This window comes from Lissotriton vulgaris, chromosome 5, assembly GCF_964263255.1.
Source record: "Lissotriton vulgaris chromosome 5, aLisVul1.2, whole genome shotgun sequence".
Lineage (NCBI taxonomy): Eukaryota > Metazoa > Chordata > Amphibia > Caudata > Salamandridae > Lissotriton > Lissotriton vulgaris.
The window spans coordinates 1,602,356,709-1,602,368,947 of record NC_141693.1 but is presented as its reverse complement, the minus strand read 5'-3'; the positions used below and the strand labels follow the sequence as shown (position 1 = coordinate 1,602,368,947).

At 50.3% G+C, this 12,239-nt stretch overlaps 1 protein-coding gene across 1 annotated transcript in view; it reads left to right on the top strand.

The window, feature by feature from the left end:
* The window catches only part of REC8 (REC8 meiotic recombination protein), a 579,900-nt gene that overhangs the window by 504,680 nt on the left and 62,981 nt on the right, over positions 1-12,239 (top strand). The window contains exon 17 of the mRNA XM_086920433.1: positions 4,449-4,562. Coding sequence (XP_086776559.1) covers positions 4,449-4,562 — 114 coding nt within the window. The remainder of the gene's footprint in view (positions 1-4,448; positions 4,563-12,239) is intronic.

The following is a 12,239-nucleotide window of genomic DNA, read 5'->3' as shown; positions in this document are numbered from 1 at the left end:
AGGTTCACAAATGTCACCAACTCCCCCTTTGCTCTTCCATGTGGCAAAGGTATAGCATGGACATGAAAAACAGCATAACCATCAAGGAAAGAAGTCCCCCAGGTGTCCCAAGTCTCTTGGAGACCAATAATCTCAAAAGATTTTAACAGGCTAATGCCACGATGATCAGCTATTAAAGATCTGACCCCTGCCTCATTCTGGCATAATATACCTAGTGTATTAAACGTCCCCAATGACACCCTTTTGGTGGAGATGGCGTATGCAGGGTCAGGTACCTCGGGCAGGCATAAATCCACATTGGTCTGGGTGGACCAATTCGTGTAGGAGGGGGCAGAGGCATTGGGCCAAGGCAGTGGCAAAAATATTCACCCCGGTATTGATGAGGGAATTTGGGCGGTAATCCGCACAGGAGAGGGATGGTGCCTGTGTCTTATCGATAACCATGATAGTGGCCACGTCAGTCTCCGGAGGGAAGGACCCCTTCTCCACCACGTGACGGAAGAGATCGTCTAAATGAGGAACCAGCAAGTTGCGGCAGGCCGTGTAGTATTCCTGAGGGTAGCCGTCAGGCCCTGGCGTCTTGCCGGAATGCAAGAGGGAAATGTCCCCATATATCTCCTCCGGGGTAAGGGGGAGGTCCAGATCTTCCAAGACAGTCTGGGCAAGGCAGGGTAGTTGAACCTCGGCCCCCTCCAACAGGTCAGCTAGGGATGCCTTGGGAGGCCGGATCACGTAAAGCTGGGCATAATAGCCCGCGAAGGCCTGGGCAATAGCATGCGAGGTAAAATGGTGGGTGCTGGCTGCGTCGCCAACCTCAGGGATTATGCTGTTGGCTTTGGGCTAGGAGACCAAATTGTGGAGCAGTTTTCCGTTCTTGTCCCCCCAGCCATATACACGTGCCACTGAGGAACGCCATAACATTTTAGCTGATTCTAGGGAGATCTGACAGTTCTTTTCACAGAGCAACGTCAGCTGTCTCTTAGAACGAGCACCCTTTGCGGTGGCAAGAGTCGATTTCAACTGAGCGGCCTGAGCCTCAAACTGCAGCAGGCGGGCGGTCTGGGCCACTCGTTTTGCGTGGACCATTGTATTGTAGCCTTGCCATATCCACCCACAACTCGCCGATCTTGTTCTCCACCGAGGCTTGAGAGGCGCCAATTGCCTGGAGAATAGTGGAGAGGTCCCTCCCGGCAGGTAGTGGGGGGGGTGGGCGAAGCCACAGGTCAAAATCCCAGCCCCACGTGGGGTCCAGCATTGGGAGGGGGCCACCACGAGACAGGGGTGTCCACACATGCCCAGCCCGTGCCCACAGGTTGACACATGCAAAGAGGCGCCCCCAGGCAGGATTCGTAGCGTAGGGGAAGGTAAGGTAGATCAGTGAGGGGAGGGGGGCAGGAACTCCAACATTGTCCCTCTGCACCGCCACCCGACATGGCAGCCCATCCCCAACTCCAACTCCACTCACCAAGGGCCCGCAGATGGAGGCCTCACGCGGCCTGTGTTGTCCTGGGAGGTCGGTTAGGCCCAAGAGCCGGGGTGAGGCCTCAGCACTGTCACGGCCTACGAAGAGTAGGGGCCCAGGCAGGGCCGAGCTCACTGTCCTCGTGTGAGTAGTATGGCGCCAGCAGATCCTAACAGGGAAGGGACCTAGAGTGGCGTGAAAGGCCGCTCCGAGGGCCGAGTCCACCGCCCCAGTACAATGGAAGGCGGTAAGCAGTGTCCAAAGGGGCCAAAGCAAATCCACGGGCCTCCGCAACCCACCTCCAGCCGTAGGGGAAGGGTCGCCTCAGAGATGGGTCGGCAGCACAAGGGTAAAAGTCACTAATTCAGTGAGGGGGAAGGGGGGCGGGTGGGCCGGTGCCTGACTCCCGGCGCCGCTACCCGACAATGGTAGCCGGACCTGGCTCAGCCCCACTCACCGGGTAGTTGTTCCGCCATCTTGACACCTCAGGCTACGCCCTGAGTAAATCGAATTTAGTGTCACTGCTCGGCATAGTGCAGCCATAGAAGTTGCCACTTTAGTTGTCCAAGGTTTCCGGTGCCCATTTACGATTGCACACAAATCGTCCAAGGTTTCCGGTGCCCATTTACGATTGCACACAAAGACTGTCCTCAGACAGCCTTCTGCCCTCCTGGGGAGAAGTGAACGACTCCCAGGAAAGGATACAATTGAAGCCTGCATGGGTAAGAAGTGTTACCTTTCCCTGGCAGGAAGCCACACGGGTGTTAGCCCAATAGGCAAGCTTCAAAGGAGAAGATGCCTTTGAAGGGACAAAGGGAAACACTTGGTAGAGGGGCTGCCCTGTAGTTTAGGCAGACAGGCTGGCACTATGGACATAGAGGAGAAGTGAGTTGTCACACCGGTTTTCTTGGGGCGTATAGACTCCCTGGTAGCAACACCTCTGGGTTGGGCCAGGGAGCTCTAGACGCAGAGAAAATGTTTGTCATCTTAAAAGTGGGCAGGATGGAAAATGCGGACATAGACAGATGCCACACTTCACAGGAAGTGGTCATCAGGAGGGAGGGAACATAGTAGCCCATTGGCTACTGACTGCGTCCACCCTGAGGACATATTCTGGGCATAAAAAGGGCACCCCGGCACTCACTACTCAGATTGCGAAGGACTGGAAGAGAGGACAGCAGAAAGACTGCCCTGCTGCTCCAAGGAACCGGCAAAGAGAGGCTGCACTGGCATGAACTGCACCGGGGGGACTGTGCCTGCTGTGTCCTGCTAGTGGAGAAGTTGTCTATCGAGCCCAGCTGAAGCAAGAGACTCCCGGGGGTCTTTGTCTGATCTACTGTTCGCAGCACAATAGTGGAAGAAGACTGGTGAGGCGAGTCTGTAGCACATGTCTTTAAGCCGACACTCCTCATCGCCGTGGAACACCATAGACCAGAACCCGATGCTCAAAGTTGCTCCTGTGTCTGCTGAACCTGGGGGAGTCATTGAAGTACAGCTTATTCACCAAGAAGATGTTATCATCCAAGAAAGGATTTTGCTGTATACGGGATACCGAGTGACTGGTAATCCAGTAGCGACTGGACTGCTCGATTTTAGGCACTTCGTGGGACATTAACCCCTGTGGCCAAAACCACCCTGTCATGTTTGTGGACTGAGGAGTAGCCTCAGGATGACCCCCGTCGACCGCCTTACATATACAGCATCCTTGAGCATCTTCAGCATCCAGTATCCCTTGCATTAGGACCACTTCAATAGGAACCTATAGCAAAAGGATGAAAGTGCTCCCTGTCTTAGTTGATGGCTTAAAGTAACTGGAAGTAACATTGATACTTACCCAGATTTTTCCTAAAAAAGTTTATAAGTCCACAGTTAAGAAAAATTACATATTTACTGTATACAAACTCATTTTACCACAAGCCTGTTTTTTACGATATTGCATGTTGCTGCCACGGTCGTTATCCAAATCAAGTTTAAACTTGTATTTTGATGTGGGAATCACCGTTTTAATTTAGTCCAACCTTCTCAGGATCATTTTTATCATGATAGTGTTTGTTGTACTATGGGACCAAATAAATCTTGCTTTTAAATGACTCCTTTAATATATGAACCTTTTCCCACCTAAGTTCTTTTGCTGGTTCTCTATTGTATGATCCTGAAATTTCTTGAATAACTGTGCACATGCACTTCGAGAATGTAGTTGTGGAAGTTATACATGCTTTGCTACTTCTTATTGTCACCATGATCCTGAAATTGCACATGCACTCCCACAACTACATGTCTCACACAACTACAGTAGTTGTGGGAGACATAAATGTTAGCTTAATTCCATAGAGGAGTCCTGCAGCGTTGGGCTTGCACTCATCACAACAATCCTCCGATTCACTTTCTTTATTTTAATTGTGGAAATGATATATGTCAGCTAAATCTGCAAAGGAGTCTGCCAAATGGGGACTTCTACTTATCATAATAATCTTCTAATGCACTTTCTCCATTTTCAGTTATTCCGTTTGTTTGTCCCCATTGATAATTGATTTTAATAATTTGTAAGGATGAGTTTTATGATCTCGCTGCTTATTGAAAGATTATTTAACAAATAAAAAAAAGTATACTTTTATTCTGTACATTGTATATTCTGTATCTCCGTAACTCTCAAGTGGATTTTTTTCATTTTGGTGTCTAGAAAGGCATAAAACTAAATCTATTTTTAGAAATCGGTGTCATTTTTCCTGAGTGTCTTGTGTATTCCTTTTTTCAATTATATTAGTGTTTAAATGCTTAACACTTGTTCCTTTGTGTAAGCCTGACTGCTCAGAGCCATAGCTACGGTTTTCTCAAGCGAAACCTTCTGGTCCTTAAGGGATTGGCATGTATATTACATGCTGAGGTCACACAACCACAACATATATACACCCAATTTCCTTACAAAGCCCTATTAAACATGTATTTTACCCTTGAGTTGTACTCACCACACTGCTTCTTCTCACAGGGCCACAATGGAAGTGGAGGAACCTACCCTGCCGATAGTGTTTGAACAACCAGAGCCCGTGGTATCAGAGCCACATGTGGATAGGGAGCAGATCACCCCTGAATTTGTGCACAGGTGAGTAGTGTTTCTTCACTTCTATGCATATATGAAATAGATAGCAAAAGTTGTTGTATTCCTTTTTAGCAGAACAAAATGAAATGCTGTAATTGGGAGATTCAGCTGTCCTTTGCCTATATTCTTAGCTCAGTCAAAGTATAGAGAAGGGACATAGTGGAAAAGATGTTAGTAGCTTTATTGCTCAAATGCTGATGGGTGATATCAAGCTATGTTCATCTTGGGCCCTGGAGCTTTTACAATAATAATCTTGGGTGTACCCTTTCACCGAGTGGATATGAAACTGCTTTGATAGCCGTTAATTAAGAGCTTTCTGCTCTTTGTTCCATTAATCTTTTTAGAGCAGGAACCTCCATTAAACATACCTATTCCTTTCCATCTGAAAACACTTATCAGGGATAGATTGGTCCCACCATGTCTGATAGATACTTGTGCCTGCAGATTTCTCACCTTTTAAATGTCCCCATGCACCAAACTAGATCATGAACCAATTACATATAGAATCTGCATGCCTCCATTGTTACTCTATCCTTTCTCCGGAAGTGACGACTCATAGCTGAATATATACACTCCATGCTGAAGCCAGTACTTCATTTTTCACACCCATCAATGCAGATTTGGAGCAATGTCCCTACCAAGTTCAGTTTTGACTGATTTTTTTTGTTGCAAACCAAATCTTTTGGAAATGTGCAGGAATCTCGCCCCCAAAGATGATAGACCTCTGATCGATACTTCTAATAGCAGCCCAAGTGTCAGACTGGATCCAGAGGTTTTTCTCAGCAATTGCCTTGCGGGCAGATAGGTGGCTTTGTGCGGCTCAACATCTGATCCGTCCCGCCCTGGAAGTGATCTCATTGGAGTCCGCGAAAATGCTTTGGCGCTCTTCGGTTGCGCGCGTGTACGGCTGGGGCAATAAGAATAGCAAACTCCTCCAGAACCTGGTCTCACACCCCAGAGCCTTATCGCATTATTCCCTAGATTCGAGATGGAACTGGAACCCACCACACTACCTCCCACGACATTGCCCAGACGTTCGCGGACTACTACTCAACCCTCTACGCAGCCCACCCTCCCCGGACCTCCTTGGCAGGTTTGATGTCCGAGACTGGGACTCAGTTGCCCTGTCTTTCCCAGACTGACTACGAGTTCTTGGACCGACCCCTCTCCCCAGAAGAGATACACGGGGCTATCTCTTTGTTGCGCTCTGACAAAACGCCCAGGCCCGACTGTTATCCCCAGGAATACTATGCGGCTTACTGAGACACGTTGGCCCCGCACATACAAGACCTGTTTGAGCACGTAATCGAAGTGGGGGCCTTCCCACCAGAGACTGATGTGGCCGCTATTGTAGTCATTCTGAAGACACAGCCACCTTCCCTAGTGTGTTCAGACTACTGCCCCATTTCGCTTATTAACATGGAAATTAAACTCTTTGCCACCGTGGTGGACCAACGGCTACGTCCCCACTTACATGAACTGGTGCACCCCGATCAATGCGGCTTCATGCCTGCCCGAGGCACCCGGCACTGCATACGCCATCTCCATCTCGCCCTTGCGCACCGCCACCTCCTCACCCCGTATCTTGCACTGCTTTTCATAGACTTTGAGAAAGCATTTGATACGGTGTATTGGGGCTACCTGGAGGATGTGTTGGAGAGGATGGACTTCGGCCTCCCTTTCGATGCCTCATCCGGGTCCTTTACTCCGCCCCAAGGCTAGGGTCCTTATCAATGGCTTGGCTTTGGAGGCGTTCCCCATCCGGAGGGACACACGCCAGGGTGTCTCTCCGGATGGGGAACTTCTATTCGTACTTGCAATGGAACCTTTAGCTTCTCTCATCCATCAGGACCCCCTCATCCACAGCTGGGCCTGGGATTCGCACCAGATTGACAAGATTTCCCTGTAAGCTGATGGCGTCCTTCTATTCCTGGCGGACACAGAGAGCTCTGGCCCGAGATGCCTGGACGCCCTTTTGGCTTTTGAGCGGGTATCTGGCCTCAAACCCAATTCTGCGAAGTTCACCCTAGTTCTCTTGCATTCCTCCAGGGCATGCTTCGATTGGCAGACGACCATCCCCCTGCGGAGGCAATCCTTCAAGTACCTGGGGGTGTGGGTGGCCCTCATCCGAGAGCTTGAATGGGCCCTGAACATCACACCCCTAGTCTCCAAGGCCAAAGCGGACCTCAGAAGATGGCAGACCCTTCCCCTTAATCGCCATGGTAGGAGTGCTATCTTCAAAATGATGGTCCTCCCCCGCTTCCTATACATTCTACAAAACGTGACCACTCATCTCCCCAGCGGCTGGTTTCAAGAGTTGGACGGCATCCTCGCCCGATTTTGGGGAGGAGGCAGGCCGAGCATGTCCCTAGCGCATTGACGCATACCTCCTTATGATGGGCGAATGGGGGTAACTAATCTCCACCTCTACTATTTGGCCACGAGGCTGATTGTGATCCATGACTGAATTGCGGGCAGCTGGTCCGACCCGGCGTACAGAGTGGAGCTCCGGTCGATGGACTTTGCGCAAATCCAGGCCTACCTGTACGGGACCCCAGTAACGCTGGCTCTCTCCCCCCCTCCCCCCACCTCTAGAACGGTGCTCATGGCATGGCGCACCGCCCTAGGGTACGTTGGATGGGACCGGAAACTCACCAGACAGACGCCTCTATGGAGGGGGCCTGGCTGGAGGAGGTCTCGTCCCTTCAGAACTTCCGTAAATGGGACCACATCGGGATCTCGCTACTTGGGGATGTTTGAGTGGGAGACCATGTTAGATCATTTGCAGACCTACAGCACCGCCACTCCCTTCACTCTTCCCAATTCTACAAATACTTGCAGTTGAGGCACGCCCTCGGAGCCCATATTCTGTCCCCTACCTCCCTCCCCGAATTTAAGCTCTTGGAGGCCCAAGCGATGATGGGGAACCTGGGCAGAGCGGGGGTCTCGCGGATTTACCGCTCCTTGGTGAACAACAGCCCCGCGTCCTTAGACACGCTCCGAGCTCGGTGGGAGGGGTGGCTGGGTCCCCTGGAAGACGCGGACTGGAGGGATGCTCTTATGGCACCCAAGACTCTGACGACTTCCTCCAAGTTGCGTCTAGTTCAACTCTACTACCTCCACACTGCATACCTCACCCCGGCCCGCGTGTCTGCGCTGCAGCCACGCCCCAGCCATACTTTTTAATTGGTGTGGCAATGCCCTGCCTTGCGCCATTCTGGGCGGGAGTGGAACGTGAACTCACGCAAGCCCTAGGGTGGGAGGTCCCTCACGGCCCGGTATGCCTGATCCTGGGAGTGTTCGATGTCCTTGATGGATCACAGGCAGACAAGCGCTTTCTGGGCACAGCAATAGCGGTGGCAAAGCGGGACATCACTGCACTTTTGTCCCAGGCCAGGCCGCCCACCTTGAGGAACTGGAGGCGGGGGTGGACTGGTGCTGTACCCAAGAGGAGCCACTCTTTGAGGCCCGAGGTTGTCCAGAACTCTTTAAGAAAATATGGGGCAAGTGGTTTAATTTATTGCCAGTGTGAAGGGTCCAAACGGATGCGTAAGTGATGAGCAGCGGGCGGGGCAGGGCCCCCCCCCAAGTATCGAGTGAGTCTAAACCTTACCCTATTTAATATGATGTACCTTTATAACATGTCTGATTGCTACCGATGTTTTTGATCTGCAAAAATGTTAATAAACTTGATTATCAAAAAAAAAAGTCCTGCAAGAATGACTACAAACATATATCATTACCGGACACTCATAAGGTCTGTCTCTAGGGTGTGGACTCCTGGCATGACACAAAGTCAGTGCAGCAAATGCTTTCAGGGGAGGCTGTTAAAACTGGGGGTCTCTAGTTGGCAGAGGTAGGTACCACTGTCCAAATAGGGACCCTTGATTCTAGTCAGGGTAAGGAGGAAACCCTCTGAGATAACCCCTGCTCACCCTCTAGGTAGCTTCGCACGAGCAGTCAAGGCTTTTCAGGAGGCAATGTGTAAAGTATTTGTACCAACACTCACAGTAACACAGTGAAAACACCACAAACTGACTCCACAACAGTTTAGAAAAATAAAGGTATTTAATCTAAACTACACAAGACCAAAACGACAAAAATCCAACATACACAGTTCAAGAATATGGTTTCAAAAAGAGTTCTTAAGGTTGTAATGTAAGTTCTTTAGGTTGCGATAAAATAATCCACGGATGCGTGAAAAGTTCACAGTTGCGTCACGTTTACTCACAGTACCTTTTAGTTGCGACAAAGTTCCAAAAGCAGAAGCTGGTGCGGTGGAAAACAAGCGATGTGTTGCTCCTGAGACCCTGGGGAGGCGATGCGACAGCCCCGCTGCAGCAGCGGGCGTGTTGCGACGAATCCGGCCTGGAGAAAGGCCACTTGTATGGATTCTGGTGCGTAGGTTCTGTAGGAAGTTTATTCTCGCAAAGGCACGATGCGACGATCTTTGGAGGTGCGACAATCTCCCGGGCGACGATGCGCTGACCAGCGGTGATCTTCTCTCTCGCAGCTCCTCGACGCGATTGTTTCTGCGACGACACTCGCAGCGACGTGATGCGATCCGCAAGCAAGCAGTGCGGCGATCTCGCCCAGCGACGAAAGGCTCTGCGAGGACACTCGCAGCGATGTTAGGCTTCCCGCACCAATCGGGTGCGTCCCGCTAACGAAGAATGCGACGGCTCTGACAGCGGCAACAGGCGCTGCAACGATCTCGACCTTCGTAGCGGCGGGAAACTTCTCGCACTGTCGGGGATGCGCTCCGCAGCGAGTGATGCGATAACTTTTCAATTGCAAAAAAGTCTCTCAAGCTTAGTTTCAAGCTTCCCAGCACAGGTACAACTTCCAGAGGAACCACAATTGGATCAAGCACTCTAGGAAGGACAGACCTCTCTCAGCAGAGTTCAGGGAAGTTGGGGGTGAAGTCCTTTTGTTCCTGGGACTTCAGAACAGGGAGCCAGCTCTTCTCAGGCCCTTGGGGATTCCTTCAAGACAGGGGACACAGCACAACAGCAAAGTCCTACCCCTCTCCTTGGCAGCAAAGCAACAGGTCAGTCCAGCAGAGCAACAACAGGATAGTCTTCCTTCTTCAGATTCAGCTTTCTCCTTGGCAGAGGTTCCTTCTTGATTCCAGGATGATCTAATTTTCTGTTTTCAGGGGTCCTGTACTTATACCCCTAAAAGTCTTTGTTCTCTTTGTGCATGTGGGCCCTGAGCCCGGTCTGAACCAGTTCTGGGTGTTTCTTGAGTACTTTGTTTTCCTGGCTTCTCCTTTCCTTTCAGAGTGAGGGGCAGGGTCGTCGGCCGCCCAGCAGGAGATGGAGCCAGCATTGTGGCAGGCAGGCACAGCCCTATTCAGGCCCAGGTGCTAACTCCTTCCACCACTCAGGTTGCAAATGCAGTCATTCAGCCTAGGGTTGACCCAGCCAGCCTCCTGGGGAATCCCCAGCCCCTGTCACTCTCAAACCAGACAGTCAATACACAAACAGGCCAAGGCACACAGAAGGGTCAGACAAGAGTACAGCATCTTTCTAAAAGTGCTGTTCCCAAACACAGGATTTTAAAACAACCTTTCCTAAAAGATGTGTTATTAAATTCTGAGTTCAGGGATGCTAGATACTCTTGTCCTATCTTGTTCCTATGGGAAGAAATGCTGGAAGCCACTGTCGCCAGCATCCCCCATGTTAATCTATGGAGCAAGATAGCCTTACAGTAGTGAAAAACGAAAATGGCTGTAATTCACTACCAGAGCATGTCACCTGCACTAGTACATGCTCTACCTTTTACATACACTGCACCCTGCCCAGGGGGGTACTTTAGGCCTTCCATAGGGGTGACTAATGTGCACAAAAAGGAAAGGGTTAGGCCTGGTCAGTGGGGACACTGACCAGGAGGACACAGCAGTTCCTAGACTGCACACAGGCACTGCAGTGGCAGGCCAGAGACACCATTTTAGGGCAACTCATGTGGGTGGCACAATCAGTGCTGCAGGCCCACTAGTAGCATTTGTCATCACCAGCCCTGGCACACCCAGTGCATTTTACTAGGGAATTCGGGGTGATACAAATATGCCAATCATGTATATCCAATCATGATAACAATTTACATAGGGAGCACCTACCCTCTGGCACTGATCAGCAGTGGCAGAGTGCCCAAAGCATCTAAACCAGCAAAAACGAAATCCAGCACAGCATCAAAAATACAGGAGGCAGAGGCAAAAAGATAGGGGAAAACCACGCCAAAGATGCCAGGTCTAACAGAGGCCATTTGTGACCGTGAGGACAAGCTCTGTTTCACCGACCACAGCTGGAAGGCTCTGAAGGCCCACTCAAAGTTCCAGAGTGGTCATCATCCCAAACCAAATCCTCAGGAATGTCCAAGAAGAAAAAACACAATAAGTTGAAACATGTCTCCCTTTCTGTCCACTACTCTCATCAGGAGAAATCGCACAGGTGTTTGGGTACCTCCAGATCTCAGCCCCAGTCAGCCACCATGGAACTGATCCCCTTGTTAGTCACGATCCAGCAAGAGTTACTATGGTCATTGGCGGCACCTTAGCAGATACACGTCTTCAAGGAGGCTGAGCTACAGTTTTTCAGGACCCTTCCAGAGCCCTTCGGAGCCTTCTGCCTTCTTGGATCTGAGGAGGCATCTAATCGGGTTACCGACGGCGGATAAGTCCCCGACATAGACTGTGCCTCTTACTTACCCTGTTCCGGCATTGAAAAATGCACCAGTTTACATTCTAACTCTGCAAGCTTCCACTACCACAGAGATTTTCACCCCGGCCAAACAACAGCGATGATGAATTATAAATGTGATGAAAATATTTTCCTTGACCTCAAGCAGACCAGTAGGCTTGGCACTTCACCTGACACCGGCCTCAACTCTCTTCCTGACCCCTCTATGGAGGAATTACCTCATTCGCAATGGTCTTAAGAAGGGCGGCAAAAGTTCTTGATCTCCAGCTACCCTCAACCGAGGTTAATTTAAACGCAGAGGTCCTTCAACCAGGGCACACCTCTTTGGAATCACTCCTACTGTTTAATGACACTCCTATTTGGGCACCTTGGCGAAGCCAGGCTATAGCCCTCCTGGCGACAGACAGATGGCCAGATACTACTGGCCAGCTCCAGAGTGCCTTGCTTGCCACTGTCAGCACTAAACACATGAGAGTCTAGTGGTTCAAGCCTCCACAAGTAAACTTAACCCAAATGCACTTCTGACCACCCCACCAGACTGAGAGTTAAAATGTATGAATGTGTTCTGGGAGCAAATGTTCTCCTCTTCCAGCCTTGCCCTCAGGTCAGGAAATTTGAGTTGACTTCTGGGACTCATGGGGAGCAATATCTTGTCTGCTGTTCCAGATGATAGCCGCGCCAACTTCCTACAGATAATTTAAGATGTCCAGAACCTGTTGAAGTATTTTTTCTTTTTTACAGTTGTATATAGCGCAAACTAGACCAGAGACATCGGGTATCAAAGTGTTTTACATGAGCACAAGTTTCGTTACAGATGGGCACATACATTTTTTTTTGTTAGGCACGGGGAGATTAAGTGATTTGCCCAGAATCAGAGGGTTCGAGGCATGTGGGCTGCTGAATTCATATCTGTGCATAGATCGCCGCCTAGTGTTGGGTCCGGATGATTGCACATTGTTGTCCTGGAAGAGTCTTCGAA